The sequence below is a fragment of the Leopardus geoffroyi genome, chromosome C1, assembly GCF_018350155.1.
Source record: "Leopardus geoffroyi isolate Oge1 chromosome C1, O.geoffroyi_Oge1_pat1.0, whole genome shotgun sequence".
NCBI lineage: Eukaryota > Metazoa > Chordata > Mammalia > Carnivora > Felidae > Leopardus > Leopardus geoffroyi.
The window spans coordinates 167,174,778-167,191,752 of NC_059328.1; the positions used below are offsets into that span (position 1 = coordinate 167,174,778).

At 38.8% G+C, this 16,975-nt stretch overlaps 1 protein-coding gene across 4 annotated transcripts in view; it reads right to left on the minus strand.

The window, feature by feature from the left end:
- Positions 1-16,975, minus strand: part of CCDC141 (coiled-coil domain containing 141) — a 207,975-nt gene that overhangs the window by 48,554 nt on the left and 142,446 nt on the right. For 3 of the 4 annotated variants that reach the window (XM_045480374.1, XM_045480375.1, XM_045480373.1), the window contains exons 9-12: positions 10,927-11,068; positions 9,096-9,215; positions 7,236-7,427; positions 1,331-1,510 (exon numbers count right to left, since the gene is read on the minus strand). In XM_045480374.1, the coding sequence (XP_045336330.1) occupies positions 1,331-1,510; positions 7,236-7,427; positions 9,096-9,215; positions 10,927-11,068 (634 nt within the window). The remainder of the gene's footprint in view (positions 1-1,330; positions 1,511-7,235; positions 7,428-9,095; positions 9,216-10,926; positions 11,069-16,975) is intronic. The other variant, XM_045480376.1, reaches the window with a different exon arrangement.

The following is a 16,975-nucleotide window of genomic DNA, read 5'->3' on the forward strand; positions in this document are numbered from 1 at the left end:
GTCAGAAACAGATACAAAGACAGATTTGGCTTAACATTAAAAAAAAAAAAAAAAAAAAAAAAAAAAGGTGTCTAGTAGCTGGGATTTTGTAACAATGAAATGAGCAGTTTCATTAGGAAGATACTTGAGGCATTAAAGGAGAGTTGGAGTAGCTATTTTTTAAAACTCTGTAGAGAACTTTATCAGCCACAGGTTGATATAAAGATTCTAGGGTATTTTACAAATACAACTTAACTAAAATTTAGAGTACATTTCTTTTTTTTTTTTTTAATTTTTTTTTCCAACGTTTATTTATTTTTTGGGACAGAGAGAGACAGAGCATGAACGGGGGAGGGGCAGAGAGAGAGGGAGACACAGAATTGGAAGCAGGCTCCAGGCTCTGAGCCATCAGCCCAGAGCCCGACGCGGGGCTCGAACTCACGGACCGCGAGATCGTGACCTGGCTGAAGTCAGACGCTTAACCGACTGTGCCACCCAGGCGCCCCTAGAGTACATTTCTAAATATAATGGAGCTTCACTATGGAAAGACCTGCTATGGTATGAAATTTTTCAAATGATGATTCATCCTAGATATTGTCTTAAGCTCCTGGAAATTTTGTAAAGACCTTGTTACATATTCTCAAAATAACACAGAACTTTTGCACGAACCTCTACTGAGGTCTCTGTGTAATAGTGGCAATGTTGTATTTGGATGACAGTCACTCTTTCTTCTTAGTAGTTAAAATAGCCTTCATTATATCTGTGTGGATGGAACTAGAGGGTATTATGCTAAGCGAAATTAGTCAGAGAAAGACAAATATCATATGACTTCACTCATATGAGGACTTTAAGATACAAAACAGATGAACATAAGGAGAAGGAAGCAAAAATAATATAAAAACAGGGAGGGGGACGAAACACAAGAGACCCTTAAATATGGAGAACAAACAGAGGGTTATTGGAGGGGCTGTGGCAGGGGGGGTGGGCTAAATAGGTAAGGGGCAATAAGGAATCTACTCCTGAAATCACTGTTGCACTAGATGCTAACTAACTTGGATGTAAATTAAAAAAAAAATTAAATTAAAAAATAAATAAAAATAAATAAAAATAAATCCATCCTTACTGAAAACATAGCCTTCACTATAAATTAATAGAAAGTCTAAGACCAAATAAGCATGTAAATGCTGGGCTTTAGGACTGTTCTAGGTTAAATAAAGCTAAAACAAACAAACAAACAAAAAAACTTCCTAAACCAGCAAGGTTGATTAGCAGGCAGTTGAACTTGAATTTATGATTTTGACTTTGATAGTAATCCTTGCAGAAGGTGTGACACATTTAATATCATTCTTACCATATTTATTAAATTAAGGAACTCAAGCCCTAGGTCTTGAGTTAAAAAGCTCCTGTTTAAAAATAGCTGCCACTGCTTTTCAGCTGAGTCAAACTGACGCTTGGATTCAGCATCATCCTCTTCCTTCCGTGGGATTTCAGTTTGGTAAAACTCCTTTAGGCTCTGACACTGCTCCTCTAGCTTAAAAAAATGAGAATACAAATGAAAATTAAAAACACTTAAAAACATTTTTTAAAGTTTATTTATTTATTTTGACAGAGTATGCACACATGTGTGCACGTGCACCACCCCCAACACACACATGATCGGGGGAGGGGCAGAGAGAGAGAGAGAGAGACAGAGAGAGAGAGAGAATCCCAAGCAGTCTCCGTGCTGTCAGTGCAGAGCCCGATGCAGAGCTTGAACTCATAAACCATAAGATCATGACTTGAGCTGAAATCAAGAGTCCAATGCTCAAGAAACTGAGGTACTCAGGCACTTCTTAAAAACATTTTTAAAGAAAAATAACAGTAGATTCTAATAAAAGCCTATTTAAAAATCAAATGGAAATGACATTTCAGAATTTTTTATTTTATTTATTTATTTTTAACGTTTATTTATTATTTATTTTTTTTTATTTAAAAAAAATTTTTTTTTCAACGTTTATTTATTTTTGGGACAGAGAGAGACAGAGCATGAACGGGGGAGGGGCAGAGAGAGAGGGAGACACAGTATTGGAAACAGGCTCCAGGCTCTGAGCCATCAGCCCAGAGCCTGACGCGGGGCTCGAACTCACGGACCGCGAGATCGTGACCTGGCTGAAGTCGGACGCTTAACCGACTGCGCCACCCAGGCGCCCCTATTTTTGAGACAGAGAGAGACAGAGCATGAACAGGGGAGGGTCAGAGAAAGAGGGAGACACAGAATCTGAAACAGGCTCCAGACTCTGAGCTGTCAGCACAGAGCCCGATGCAGGGCTTGAACTCATGGACCGCGAGATCATGACCTGAGCCGAAGTCGGACGCTTAACTGACTGAGCCACCCAGGCGCCCCGAACATTTCAGAATTTTTTAAATAGTTATTCAATATTGTCAATTAACTGAAAAGACATGCAAATCTATTTAGGTTGTTGACAGACAGGAGTACCCCTCAGTAGCAAATTAAGCTGACAAGTTTGTTACCTGTAAGACCTACTTACCATAGCCAAAACCATATTTATGTATTATATATGTGCATGTTTTGCAATTGGGGACAATTTATGTCAAAGACCAGGGTGGCTCCATTTAAAGCTGAGTTTTATAATTCAGAAGAAAGACATACGACACACATACACACATACAACCAGGGAATACAAATCAGAAAGAAAGAAAGAAATATAAGCCTGTGAAAAATTATTTGTGATTATTAATCACAATTTCTAATCAGTGATAAACCAGAATAAAAAGTACAATTACTAATTTTCTGTGCAAGTATTAATATTAAGCTGCCTCAGGAGCTAATCTTACTAAGGTATATTACTTCACCTGCCTAAAATTTTATTTCCTCATTTGGTAACCAATGCTAGCAATACTAGATTCTTTTAAATCACTGTCTTTGATCAGATCTTATATAAAACCAAATACACCTGCAGAACTATGGATTAACAGGTAACTGGATAATGTAGAAATAGTAGAAAATTTTTTGAAACAAGCTTTTATGCATTAAATTAATATTTAATAGCCAATAGGATGAGACTGAAAGAGCAATCTAAACAGGGTGAGAAATTTCAGGCAATGGTTAGTCACTATATTTTAAAGGCATTAACATCATCCTTCATCTAAATGAACTTAATAGGTGAGCCTGCAAATGTGCTCAGAAACAGTTCTATTCTCATTTCCCAATTCCATTTATTCATGCTTCTGTTTTGCTGATGCTTCTTTCCTTAGCCAAGAATGATCTTTCCTTAATTTTCTGCTCCTACCTATGCTTCATGAGCTAGTTAAAATGCTACCTCCTCCATGGAGTCTTTTAAGATTCCCTAGTAAGAATTAAGCATTTATTTCCTTGGGTTCCCAAAGATAGTTCTGGGAGAAAGAGAACCATAAGCAAATTATCATAACACAAAAACAAGTGTACACAGAGGGACCACCAACTCTACACAGAGTAAATAGGGAAGAACTTCCCAAAGGAAGTGGCATTTGATCTGTGTCTTTCAGAATTGTCCAGGGTGAGAGGGAGTAGAAGGGGATCCCAGATGGAAGGAATAACATGTGCAAAAGCACAGGTGTGAAAACACCGACTGGTTCAGAGCATGATAAAAGCTCTTAGTGTGAGTGAAGTTCAGGTTGCATAAGCTGATCGGTTAAGAAAGAAGCTAGAGGGATCACTGTGGCAGGATAAAACTGGCCAGCAGGTTTCAGCTTGGTTTCTGCTGTAACCAACACGATGTGACAGATTCTCATTAGTGTGAAACAACCGATAGCTATCACAATGATTCAGAATCAGCATGACAACTATCAGTACTTCTATCAGTGTCAATTTGATGAGCTGTCTGTAATGTACAACTGTAAAAACATAAACTTTAATTCATCCTCTTTTTCCAACTTCTCAAAAAAGCCTTGAATGCAAGCAAGTACAGGAATTCCCTTGAATCAGTACTAGTTTATGTTTTGGATAAGTGATAAACTTTAATACTTCATCCATTTTTGGTAAAGGTATTTATACTTTGTTTCACAAATTAAATTTTTCGTAGTATCTGAATGCCAGGAGGTAATCCAATCAGATTTGCTTTAGAATGACCGTTTTCTGAAAGGAGTGCAGGAGAGAATTAAAGGAGGCAGAGAGAACAGATAGAAGACAATTTCTTTAAGCTGAGCAAGAGATGATGGGGGCTTGAACCAAGAAAGAGGAGGCACAAGTAGAGGGGAGGGGGATTCAGAAATCTTTTAGGTTGCCCCTATACATAAACAAGGGATAGCATGGCCTTTGATATAGGAAAAAAAAACAAAAGGGAGGAGACTGGGGGTTGAACTTCAGCTTCCATGTTTACTAGCTGTTTGATCTTGGATACCTAACTTCTCAGAGTCTCAGTTTCCCCCATTTTTAAAGTAGGCATAATAGTAACTAAACATAGAAATGTTATAAGGATTAAATGAAGTCAGGAATGAAAAGCATGGGGCCTTGTACAAAATATGTGCTCCTCGAGAGAGAGAGGGCTCAGAAAAGACTGTGAAGTTTCTACCTTGGACTTTTGAAAAATGACAGGATTATTTATGCCAAAATACAGAAGAAAAACATATTTGAAAAGGAGACAACTGGTTGTGTTCAGGAGCCTATAGGAAACACAGGTCATTAGTATGATTAGAAGTTGAAAGCATTGATCTGGGGCTCAGACAGCTGGGGCTGAGAAACTGTTTTTTGTTATTGGTGAATTGAAACCATAGGTGGGGATGCAAGTTTTGCAGGGAAAGTATATAGAATGTCCAAAAGAGAGAGCACAGGTAAGAGCTCCATGATCCACCACACTTCAGGAACAGAAAACCAAATGAGGAAGAAGGAGAAGGAACAGATAAAGAAGTAGACAAGATGATGTCACTTATATGAATTATCCAAATAAAGTTAATCTATAGAGACAGAAAGCAGATCAGTGGTTGCTTGAGGATGAGGGCTGGAAGCCAGGATTGACTAAAAATATGCACCAGGGCTCTATTTGTGGTGATGGAAATATATATATACCAACACTGGAGTGCAGTGATGCTTTGCACAACTCTGTAAATATACTCAAAATCATTACACTCTAAAGTAGGTGAATTTTACCCTATGTAAATTATACTTCAACAAATCTGTCTTTTAAAAAGTCATGGGAGGTGAGAGTGAGTTATTTAAATAAATGTGGCAGAAAGATCAAGCGGGGTGAAGACTGAAAATACACCATGTCATTTATCAACTGGTAAGTTGCCAGGACAGAACAGGGAAGACTAGAGGCAGTGGGGTGAGGTTTGGGGAGCAGGCAGAGACAAGAAGTGTCATCTTCCCATTCTAGAAGTGCAGGTGTGAAGAGAAGGAAAAGTACAGAGTGATAGCCTTGGTGAGGGCAAGACCATTGAGCATGGATACAGACCAAAGAGAAGGAAGCAACAGAAAAAGCAGATTTGAATAATTAGAGGATGGGTCTAGCTGAAGCTAGACTCTGAAGGATGTAGGTGTGTACAGGGAGAGACTGATGACTGATTTGTGTTAGGCACAAATAGAGACTTCATGTTATTGGCAAATGGAGGATGAGTGAACATGTCAATAGGTTTGGAAGTCCAAGGAGGTCAAGACAGTTAGGCTCGGTGGTCTTGTTTTTTTCAGTCACATATGAGGAATAGGCATTGGCTGAGATTTAGGGATGGAAACTGGAGTAAGATGTTTGAGAATTGCTACTGAATGGGCACCAACTAGGGAGTATATGGGGGACCCAAGCAGAGACCCACAAATTGTAATGGTACCAATCAGCACAACAGTATGATTTTCCACAGGAGTGTCTGAAAGCTTGGAAGTGGAAGCTGAGTAAATAGAGTGTTGTGCTGATCTAGAATTGGGAATTGGCAGCGTAGGTCAGGGTAGAAGGCAGGGAGTTGACAGCATGGGGAGCAGGCTGGAAATGAGTAAGCAGGAGCTGGTGAGGAGAGAAGGCCACCCTGAGGGGGTAGGAGGGTGGCAGACTGAGGAGCACTGCCAAGATGAGAAGGACAGAAGGCTCCACCAGGGTGGAGAACAGATTTGGTGAAGGCAGGGAGAATGAAAGGGCATGAGGTCCTTCTGAGAACATGTTTCTTACAAAGCTAAGGTTCCAGCCCTAGAGAGACTCCTGGTTATGAAGGCCAGGGTGGCCATGGAAATAGATGCTGAACTAGAAGCCAAGCAGGTGCATTTTGGCAATGAAGACACAGAAAACAGCCCTTCTTTGTACTTTCTCCACCATTTCAAGTTTCAAGCAAATATGTTCATCAACTGGATAATCCTGTCAACTGTAATACCTTTGCCCCAAACCATGAGGGTTCAGGGCTAAGAAATGACAAAAGGAGGAGGAGAGAGGTGGAAAAGGTATTACCTGAGATTTGCAGGGACCGGGCATGGCCTTTCTCCAGAGTGGTGAGAATTGAGAACATTGCAAAATGAGAACTGATGGAGGAAATGTGCTTAGACAGGACGGTGGCCGTAGGAGGCAAGGGTGTCAGTGGGGAAATTGAAATCGAGCATGCTCCCTAACTTCGGTTGGCTCTACCTCCTGCTAGGCCAGTACCCACCTCCCTGAAAGCAGCAGGGTCTGTGTGCACCTGTGTGCACTGCCACCAGAGTTAAATGAGGTGGGACCCTAGCACTTTTCCATTACTGATGTCATCTTCCAGAGACTGAGACCTTTGAGAGAGGGAATCTTGGTCTACTAGACAGGATTTTACAGAGTCTCTGGTACAACCCTATCAAAATAGTGCCTCAGAGGAAGCTCTCAGAGAAAACTCGTTAAAAGGCATCAAACAAGACAGATCTGAGAGTGGACCCAAACGCCCGTAATTTCTGATTCTGTATATGTATTTTAAATGAATCACACTAATTGCTCGAGTATTCAAAAAGATCCATGGTAGAAGGCAACTTATTTTTAAATAATTTTGTTCTATGTTTAGGATATTGTAAATGTTTGTAGGCCACAGTAGAAAGTGTTCCAATACAACCACTTTGCTTATTTGTGAACATATCTACACCTACACACTTGCATTATTTTTTAGTAAAACAACTTACTCTTTGAGTCCTTGTATGGTGCCTTGGAGAATAAAGAGCTTGTAAGTGAGTACATGCATGGGACTGGAGGACATGGACCCACCCACCAGGGCTTCCATCCCCAGAGAAAGCAGGAAGATGGGCAGAGGCCACCTTGCTGAAGAAGGTCAGCATATAGGCACCGTACCTCCTCTGATGACTTTAGAAATGCCACATAAGTTTGCAGGACTTGTGACCTGGAGCTGATGCTTCGCCCAAGTATTTTTAATTCTTCCTCTAGCCATTTAGCTTTAGAAGAAAGCAATGCCACTTCGTCAGGTTCAAATTCATTTTTCTCTGTCATAAGTTTTGTAGCTGCTTCTAATTCTTGTGCTGTCTCCTATGGAAGCCAAGCACAGGGGGTCAGAAGCTGACAGGGGAATCATGAACATTCACATTTCATTACCTGCTGTACACCATCTATTACAATTATTAATTGGACTCAGACCAGCTCTCCTCAATGAAAGGCACAACTTTCAAAATTAAAAAAAAAAAAAGAAAAAGTCATCTTAAAATGAAAACCATTTCAAACCATTCTCTCACTCTGTCAGCTCCACTTCTTATTTAGAGCATTTATTTTCTGTGTCACAAATAGAAGAAAGGTTAGTATGAAAAGTTACAAAACCAAATGGCAGATATGTTTTAAATAATTTATATAATAATTATACACGAGAATGGCTTTATGAATTTAACAATAGCTCTAGCAAATACTTAAACTAATTTTGTTATACAAGAGATGGCAAGTTAAGAGAAATTGTTTACTCCTTTTTTAATTTATAAAATAATGGCATGTCGATTATGCAGTCTTATTTAAATCTCGATCTAGAAGGGTTTTTAAACAAGTGTAGTGGAAATGTTACATATGAAATCTAAACAGCCTAAAGGGTTACTCTTCTGTGTTTTGTTTTGGGTGCAATTTCTGGCAGTAAAATCTCACTGATAAAATGGATAAACAGGTATTGTAGACATTACATATACAATTGACCCAGAAAGAACCATGTAAAATTTTACATGAGACTAAGCTAGGAATCAAGCAAAAACCAAAGAAAAAGCTTCACTGTCATTACAGCAAGGAGGAATTGCTTCCCTGCTTGTATTTAATATGCTTCCCAAGTACTCCATTGAATGAAGCTAATTTTCATTTCCAACTGTTGCGTCCAGATAGCACTCTGGGTAGGAGGAAGCAGGGGAGTTTCTCCCCACGTAATTTCCTTGTTCCTTCTAAAATTTTGAAAATAAAATAATGAAATTGAATTCAGACATACGTTTTATTTTAAACATTTTAAATAATGAGTAAAAAATACTCCATTAAAAAAAATCGGCTTGTCTGTGACTTCCCGAACATGATGAAGGTCCTTTGGCTTAGAACCAATGGAGTAACACGGCCATTGCCTACTGACTTGGGTGAGCCAGGAGAGGCGCTAGACTCACCTTCCTAAACACCCATTGGGGCAGACTGGGACTCAGGGCAGATGAGAGCCACTAGCTAGAATATTTGACCTAAGTGTCATGTGAAAGGGGTAAGGGGGAGCTAGAGAAGATGTTAAGAAGAGGAGGGTATTTTCTGTCCCTGAACATTGGGTTTGCAAACAAGACTGTGTTTTTATTTGCTTTCTGGAATCTTGCATTAATGCATGTTGCTTCTGGTAATTTTCTTTTGTAACTTACTCTAGCAGAAAATCACAAATAGTCTTAGAGAAGCACTCTCCCTTGCCTCCTCTGGCCTCCCAAAAGGAGTTGCTAACATCTCCCAGGCAAGGAAAAGGGGCCAAATGAGTGTTTAATACCAGGTTACAAAGTTTCAGTGAGCTCAACACCCTAATAAATGCACATTGAAGTATAAGTAATTTAGATGCACACAATAGAAGTTTTAAGCCATTATTTGCCACAATATTCAGAATTATAACCCTCAAAAGAGTTAGCATTAAGTTCTATAACCACTGAATATAAAGAAAAGAAATCATATTTATAAAATCATAACCACAATAATAATTCCTATTTAATTTACCTTAGCTTGAATATCTAGTTCCAAATATTTACTCAAAATCTTCCCTGATTCAGAAAGACTGGAACCGACATCCATTGCATTGGAAAGTACTGGACTGATTTTCTGAATTGACGTTTCCACCTTTACCAATAAAGAATATATTGCAGTGTTAGTAATATATATTTACATGCATGTTTGCATATGTATAGAAAACATAAATTCTACCCCACATTCCCATTGTATTTTAAGTGGGTATACCAATTTTCATCTAAAAACAGTTTTAAATATTTTAGAATTTTGTGTTTAAATTAATAATGTTGCTCTTCATATGACATAATACTATTGACACACCAACAGAGGGCATATAGACATACATTTATTAACAGACATGTATTTTATTAACAGCAATGATAAATAATCATCCATATCTTCTAAGAATTTATTATCTATATTTCCTAGAAAGGATAATGCACTTGCTAACACATCAGCAGAGATGAATTTATCTGATTAATTAACTCACAATCATCTACTGTAAGTTGAATGGGGCCCAGTTTATAGGCACATCTTGAAGTAAAGGTCCAAGGCCTGGGTATCCTATGGGTTGCTATATTTAGGGACACTGGGATAGCACCAAACCCTGTATACGTGACAGTAAAACACAGGGACATGCTTAGGCCATTTAACTGATGAACGTGGGGGACTATGACTTGATTTCCAGTACACATGAATCAATGAAAAGTAGGCTTTAAAGGGTTCTATTCCATCCAAGTTGCGTTCTTCATCTCCTGGTTCTAACTAGAGTCCATGCTTTCCATTGTCAAATTGGCTCTGAGTTGGCAGAAAGACAAAGAGCAACAGTTGTCTGAGTTCCTACTGTGTTGCCCACCACCACCAAATTAGCTTGAGTCTCAAGCTCTAGAGAATGTGGCACCACAGCTGCTGCCATATTTGGAATCTCTCTGGACCCAGGCATCAGAACAAGGCTCAAATTCCCAAGTTGCTTGATCAATAACAGGTGGGAAGGCAATTTAGACAGAGACACAGTTAATTAATGCCCTCTCCTGTGAGGCCTACTAATTCTACTTGTTTGAGTCAGGCACAGGAGTCCACTGTATCGGATGAAGACATCATTGAAAATCTGAGACCCAGTGTGGGTACCAAGGTTCATTAACATTAATGTCATTGAGATATTACTAGTTTTTGCTGTATGTCCCAGCTACAGATAAGTAATTTTTTAATTTAGTCAAATAGTAGTTGCCTGGTTTTCTTCCTCTTTGAAAACAGGAAATAAAGTTTTCCTGTACTAAGCCATTGCCTCCACTCTGAGAACAGGATTTTCACATCTATGCTTTTATTCAGAATGGCCATGCCCTTTGTACTGGTCTAGTTCAATAAAGTATGATAACAACAATTTGTTCTGGAAATCTCTGAGACATCATTTTTGGTATTTATCTGCTGTCCTTGTGTTGTACAATACCATGTTACCTGAAATTTGTGCATATTGGAACTGAACCATGTAAAACAAGGACACACAATCTCAACATGCACACATTTCAGTTCTGCATAAGGCAAAAACTGCCTTTGTGTACCTGTGTTCAGGGCTGGCATGGCAGGTAGGATTACATGTCAAGTTTTAGCAACCTGGGACAGGAATGGTTGATGAGCAATAGTGAAGTACAACTCTATGCTGTTCAATTATAAAACCCAATGAGGAACCTAAGAGAAGCCAAAGAAGACCCACCACTATCTGCCCGCCATGCACCCCATGCTGCGGTTGCCATACCATCTAGTAACAGCAGGTAAGGAGTTGCATCTAATTAGTAGCTAAAGGAGGACACATTTAAGAAACTACCTTCTTCAGGTGGCCCTCCACTGAGGCAGTTAATTGCTGTTTCTTAACAGCAAATTCCTTGTGCGCTGAACACTGTTTGGTCAGATGGTCCACTCGTCTCTGAATGCATCCCATCATCTCATGGACTCCGGTTATCTGAGAGCTGAATGGAACCAGTCAGCTGTTAGTTCACTCCACCTTGATACAGAAGCCCCAGGAGCAGGGAACATTTGAAAGTGGATCTGCTCTTTCAAGATAGGGATGAGTTGATAAAAGTTATCAAGCTTCAGGCTTTAGGATAACAGAAGTTAAGTAAAACCAAAGTATGTTCCTTTGTTTAAATCAGTTGGTCCTGAGGGAAAAGATGAGTTATGGGTTTTTGCAACCAGGTCTAGTATTTTCTAAAGGTTTACTTTTTAATATTTCTCTAAAATATTTTGAGAACCCTATGGCAAAAAACACAGTATGTTTGCCAAGAGTTTTCCTGGGGGTATTATTTAAAAGCTTCATTTATCTAAAGATGCTCTTCGAATAGAAATGTGGATCAACCAATTAACAAGCCATTTACTAATCCAATAGGGTAAAATATTTATGTAACACAAAGTTCCTTGTTCTCAATGATTACAAATGCTCAAGGCTGTATTCATTAAATGAAAACCAAGTTACCACCAACAATTAGGAATCTAGTGTACTTGTTCATAAAAAAGAGACTAAGCCTCATATTTGTCATTTTTCACCTGTGTACTGGTTTCAGGAGAAAGAGAAAAGTGACACGAGATCTCATAAAATGCACATGCCCTTAAAACAATACACGACCTTAGAGTTGGATCCCATTTGCTCTAATCTAAAGATAAATTAGCAAGTTTCCTAACCACGTCCAATTTAGGCCTACCAGCAATGCAAGACAATGAACAAACACTGCTGATGGAGTGAGCACCTCTTAATTTTCAACCTACACCTAAGACAGAGCCTCTCCTACTATGTAAGAAATTTTTAAGTCTTTAACTTTGTGTCAGTCATTTCCTTCAAATACTAACAAAGATGAACATGATACCTCTTAAATTTAATTACCCAGAGTTAAAAAAGATCTTGGAGCAAGGTATAGATTTCAGTAATTTTTACCTCAAGTAATTAATTTATGACTCTGTAAAAACAAATTTAATTAGTAATGAAATGAGGGCAAGATCCCAAATGACTGAGAGGTAAAGTAACTTCACAGGAATGACAATAAAGCTGCCAAAGGGGTGAGGGTTCATCGGGCAGCTTGAGAATCTTGTCAGATGTGCGTGGGATTCATGTATGTCCTGGGGGTTCCACTGAAGCCCCAGCGAAGTTTAATTGGGGGAAGAAAATGAAACCACTGTGAGAAATCTTATTCCTCACACGTAATATTCCACAGATGTTACACTTAAAACAATTAGTTTTGCATTTTAACAACTCAGGGATGGTGAAAAGTATAATCAAGAAATCAGGAGAGTTTCACAGAAATAATTCCAGTGATACTTAAAGTCCACAAATTTTGTAAATAAAAGCAGTATACTGGTAATACCAACTATAGTTTGACTTTAGACTTTGGGACATTCTATACTAAAAAAGCACTTAAAAGCCCAATTGTCCTATATAAGTTCCAATATAAGTTGTCCTATATAAGTTGCATATTCTCTGTAGAATATGCAAATCTGGAATGAGAAAGATAAATAAAAAAGACAAGTGAAAAACCAGCAGCAATGTGGAAAGAAGGTACAGAGAACAACAGTTTGTGAAAGTAAATGTGTAACTGAGCACTTTTTTAATGTTTGAAGGCAGCATTTTTAATGTTTGTGACAAGGCAGCATTTTTAATCTTTGAAGTAGTCTCTTTTCTAATTTTCATAGCTACCTTATGATCTGGATATAATTGATATCTCCACTTTGCAGATGAGCAAACTGAGAAACGGGAAGGCTCAGTAACTTCTCCAGATCACCATTATTAAGTGGCAAAGCTGGGGTTTGAGCCTTTTATTTGACCTCAGAGTCCACACATGACCTCAGAGTCTTGACACATGACAGAGGGTGGGAGGGTATTCGTCCTCTAAAATTTCACTTTCTCTGGAGTTGACTGTTAAGGGAAACAGGATTAGCCTGGCTGGCATGGCATGTTCTTTTGAAATTGGCAGACTTCTCTAAGGCAACGTCTGCTTGTAGTTTGCGAAGTGATCACTAGAGGGGCACTTGTCCAAGTTCACGTTTTAAAGGGACCCCTAGCACAGAGGACAGAAATGAGGAAACAAAACCAGGTTAAGCGTTCCTTTTGTAAAAATATTGCTCTTTAGCAACTTACAGTTTTAATTTAGATATTTCATAACCAAGAAAATACAATCTCTCTTTGTCTTTGGAAGGACCATTCATTTTCGATTTTTTAATGATCCAGATTAGGTCTCATTTTGTGGTAATATGTGTCTTACTGTATATATCTATTACACTATAAATTCTTTAAGGGAAAAGACAACATTCTTTTCACTCATATATCAAATATCTCCTGCAGTGCTAAGCACAGAGCCTTGTTAGTAGATCAATGTATATTTCCAAATGAAATAAAATACACTTTAATCAAAATTTAAGGGAAGAGAAGACAGACTAAGAAAAACATATGCACAGATAGTTACTGTATAAAATGTCACTAGTCCCCACTAGGTTTCAAACAATGATGACTTTGGTCTTTGCTCATTTACAGTAGTTTTGGGCTATCCAAAGACTGACTAAATTCTTCTTTGACGTTTAGCGTTTATCATGAGGTTGACTGATACATCTTCCCTATTTAAAGCCTTAGAGGGGCCCACTGAATCTCCTAGGTCTGCTGTTATTGCCTGTCCAGTGTGCACTCCACTTTTACTTGTGGCATGGACCCCTTCCTCAGTATGAGGAGTTCTGAATTACTCTAGCCAGCTCTGGTTTTCCTTTCCCTATGTCAGCTAGATCATTTGTCTGATCAAGCATTAATCTCTTCCCTTTCCTGGATTCCCAATGGGCATATATCTGTCAGAACTCCAACCCTAGTAACCACTCCCTCTCCATTCTTTCTTGCTGAAAGCCTAATGTGTGGGTTACAACCAGCTCTGATTCCATCAGTCTCAGTTAGAAATTTTAAATACTGATTCCAGACTTTTCTTTTGAACATTCCAGAACATTTTAAAACATGTATAGCATGCATATTGGCAATTTCCTCAGAGCCTGAAAAGCAGATGGTTTGATCAAAGGAAAAATATGACCTCACTCTCTGCCAGCAATTCTTACGTGAACTGAAAATAAATTACTAGAATTCCATCAGTCACTCAGGAATGAGTCTTATTACTTGACAGTAATATTAACTAAATGACAGGGCAAGAACTGAGGGCAGATAATAGAAACTTGGACAAAGTGCCCTGTCATTTCATTCTGATTCTGAAGCCACACTACTTAGGTGCTGCCTGACTGGGTGGATAGGGGCCAACCGTGGACTTCTGGGTCTAACAACCTGTGGCTCTATAATTTGCTTTGTATCTAATGATTGATCTTTGGGCTTCCTCTATCAAGAATGCATTAGATGGTGCCTGTCTGTAGCATGAACACGAGGTATACCAGATTATTCCTGATGTTGACTTTGACTTTTCCAAACATCACAGATACTCAGAAATGACAGACTGTGAGGGCTTCTGCAGACATTTGTCAGAAACTCCATCATGGCTGCCTTACTCCCTTATTCACTGAGTCAGTAGAAGACAGGGAAGGGGGGAAGGAACATAGGAACATGACTGACTTTTTTTTTTCTAAAGAGCAGAGACATATTGACTCCTGGCTCAAAAATAGACAGTTCTATTTGTTGTTCGGAAGCAGTTGCCCCATCTCTGCATCTGTCTCAAATTGGGGCTGGGGGAAGGGAGCAATTCCCAGTGTTAATGTGTTCTCATGGTTCTTTCTGGAGGACAGCAAGTTGCTTTCAAACCTTTCATAAATTACTATTGGCAGCCCATCTGGATTAGGAGCTGAACCAGATGGTAAGTACTTGACAGCTTACTCTCTCATCCGAAGGAATCAGCTGATCATAGTTTTTCTTTTTTGTCTATGAACAAATTATACTCTGAAAATGGGGAAAAATATTTTCCTTATCCATAGCTTGCTGCAGGGACCCAAACAGTGCCCTTTCATGTTTATGATCTTTATTTTGGAGGAAATAATGCCTACTCTCTGGTTTTTATCCCTACTTTGAAAAAAGTGCTATTCATACTGTAGAAATGAAATGTATGTCTTTACAAATTTTTTTTCTGACTCAAGTTATACACGTTGCCAATCCCTCACCACCAAAATGTAGATAAGTGAGGCTTAAAGTACAGGTCTCCTGGGTTCTGGTCCAGATGCTTGCAGAGATAGCCACAAGCTCCAGTCCTAGGAGGACACAGCAAAATATGTCCTGTGTGAAGGGCACCATAGCTAGGATTCTACCTGAAATCAAAAGGGATGGTGTTCTCTCTCCTTGCAAAAGAAGGTTGAAAAACGCTATAGCCAACTGGTACTGAGGCCAAGAATCAGACACATCAGGGGAGTCAGGAAGCCCACCCCACCTTCTGCTGCGTCTCTAGAAATCACAGCATCTCTGCGGGTGGCCCTGATCAAACAGCACAGGCTAGACTGGAGACACTGAATGCAGGTGGAAGTTACTTCAAAGCTGGTAAGGAGGGAAGAGCAGAGAGGAGAGAAGAAAGCAGGGAAAATAACCCTTCTCCTCCAGGTGAGAGTACAATCTAAAATGTCAAGACACATGAGGAGTATAAATCTTAAGAAAAGACATTCAACAATCAAGAAAGAAGTGTACTCAATCTGAAACAAAGCAAGTAGCGCAATCTGAAGATGACTTCAACATAACTGAGATCATTAGAAAGACAAAGAAAAAACCAACACCCATAATAAAAGAATAAGAAACTCTGAAACAAAAACAGTCAGAACTAAAACAAAAGTAGATATAAAAAATGAGTTAGAAATCCCAGAAACAAAATCAATATGGTTATGAAAACTGGAGAAAAAAATCAACAAAAGAGATCAATGTGAGGGAGTCAATGAGAGTAAGATGCAAAGAGGATAGGTCAGAGTCCTGGAAGACAGACCCAGAGGCCCCAGCATTCTCTGCCAAGAGTTAAAGGAGAAGAGAAAAGAGAGAATAACAACAAATCAATATTTAAAGAGATAATTGCTGAAAATTTTCCATAATTGATGACACAAATCCTCAGATAAAAAGGGCATGGCAAGAACTAAAGAGACCAATATTCTCATTTAAGACAATTTGGAAAATATGAAATTACATTTTAATGTGTTTCTTTCTAAAAAAGTGTTTCTCTTTGCAGCCCTTTTCTCCCTTCGAAGTTAGAATGGTGCTCTCTACACACCTGCTTCGCCCACTTAACATTATATGGTAAGGATACTCTCTGTCTTCAAATAATCCTCAAAAACACACTTTCCATATTGGCTCAGAATATTCCATGATGTGCCTGCCCTCAAACTATTTGAACATTTCCTGATTTTCTGGAAATATTTAGGTTGTTTTTCAGGTTTGCACTATTCTAAACAGCACCATGATGGGCATTTTATTCATAAATAGGCCCACTCACTTTTCTCCCTTACTCTTTCCTGTGTTGTTGTTGTTTTTCTCTCTCTCTAATATGAGAGGACTTCTTTTCAGTCATCCATCACACATATTTCTGCCTCTTTAGTCGGAGTTTCTCTGTGGACTCCATAACCCCAGGCCTTCTTCCTCTGGCATTCTTGCTACTTCCACATCACACCATCAACAGCATACATGAACAAATTCATACTGTAATGAATGACTCCTAGATATTTGACAAGAACCTAATTACTTCCAGATGCAAGGGAAAGTGTGAACTTAGGATGTCTTCCATACTAACAGTTTCAGAATTATAAAAGCATTGACAATGTTACCAGGCCCAGCTTACAGTTACAACATTTACTCAACCCCTAAAAGGAACAATTTAATACACACTTGAAAATATTTGGAAAGTGGCTGAGTTAACAATTACCTTAAGAACTCAACTTTGTATGGGGCG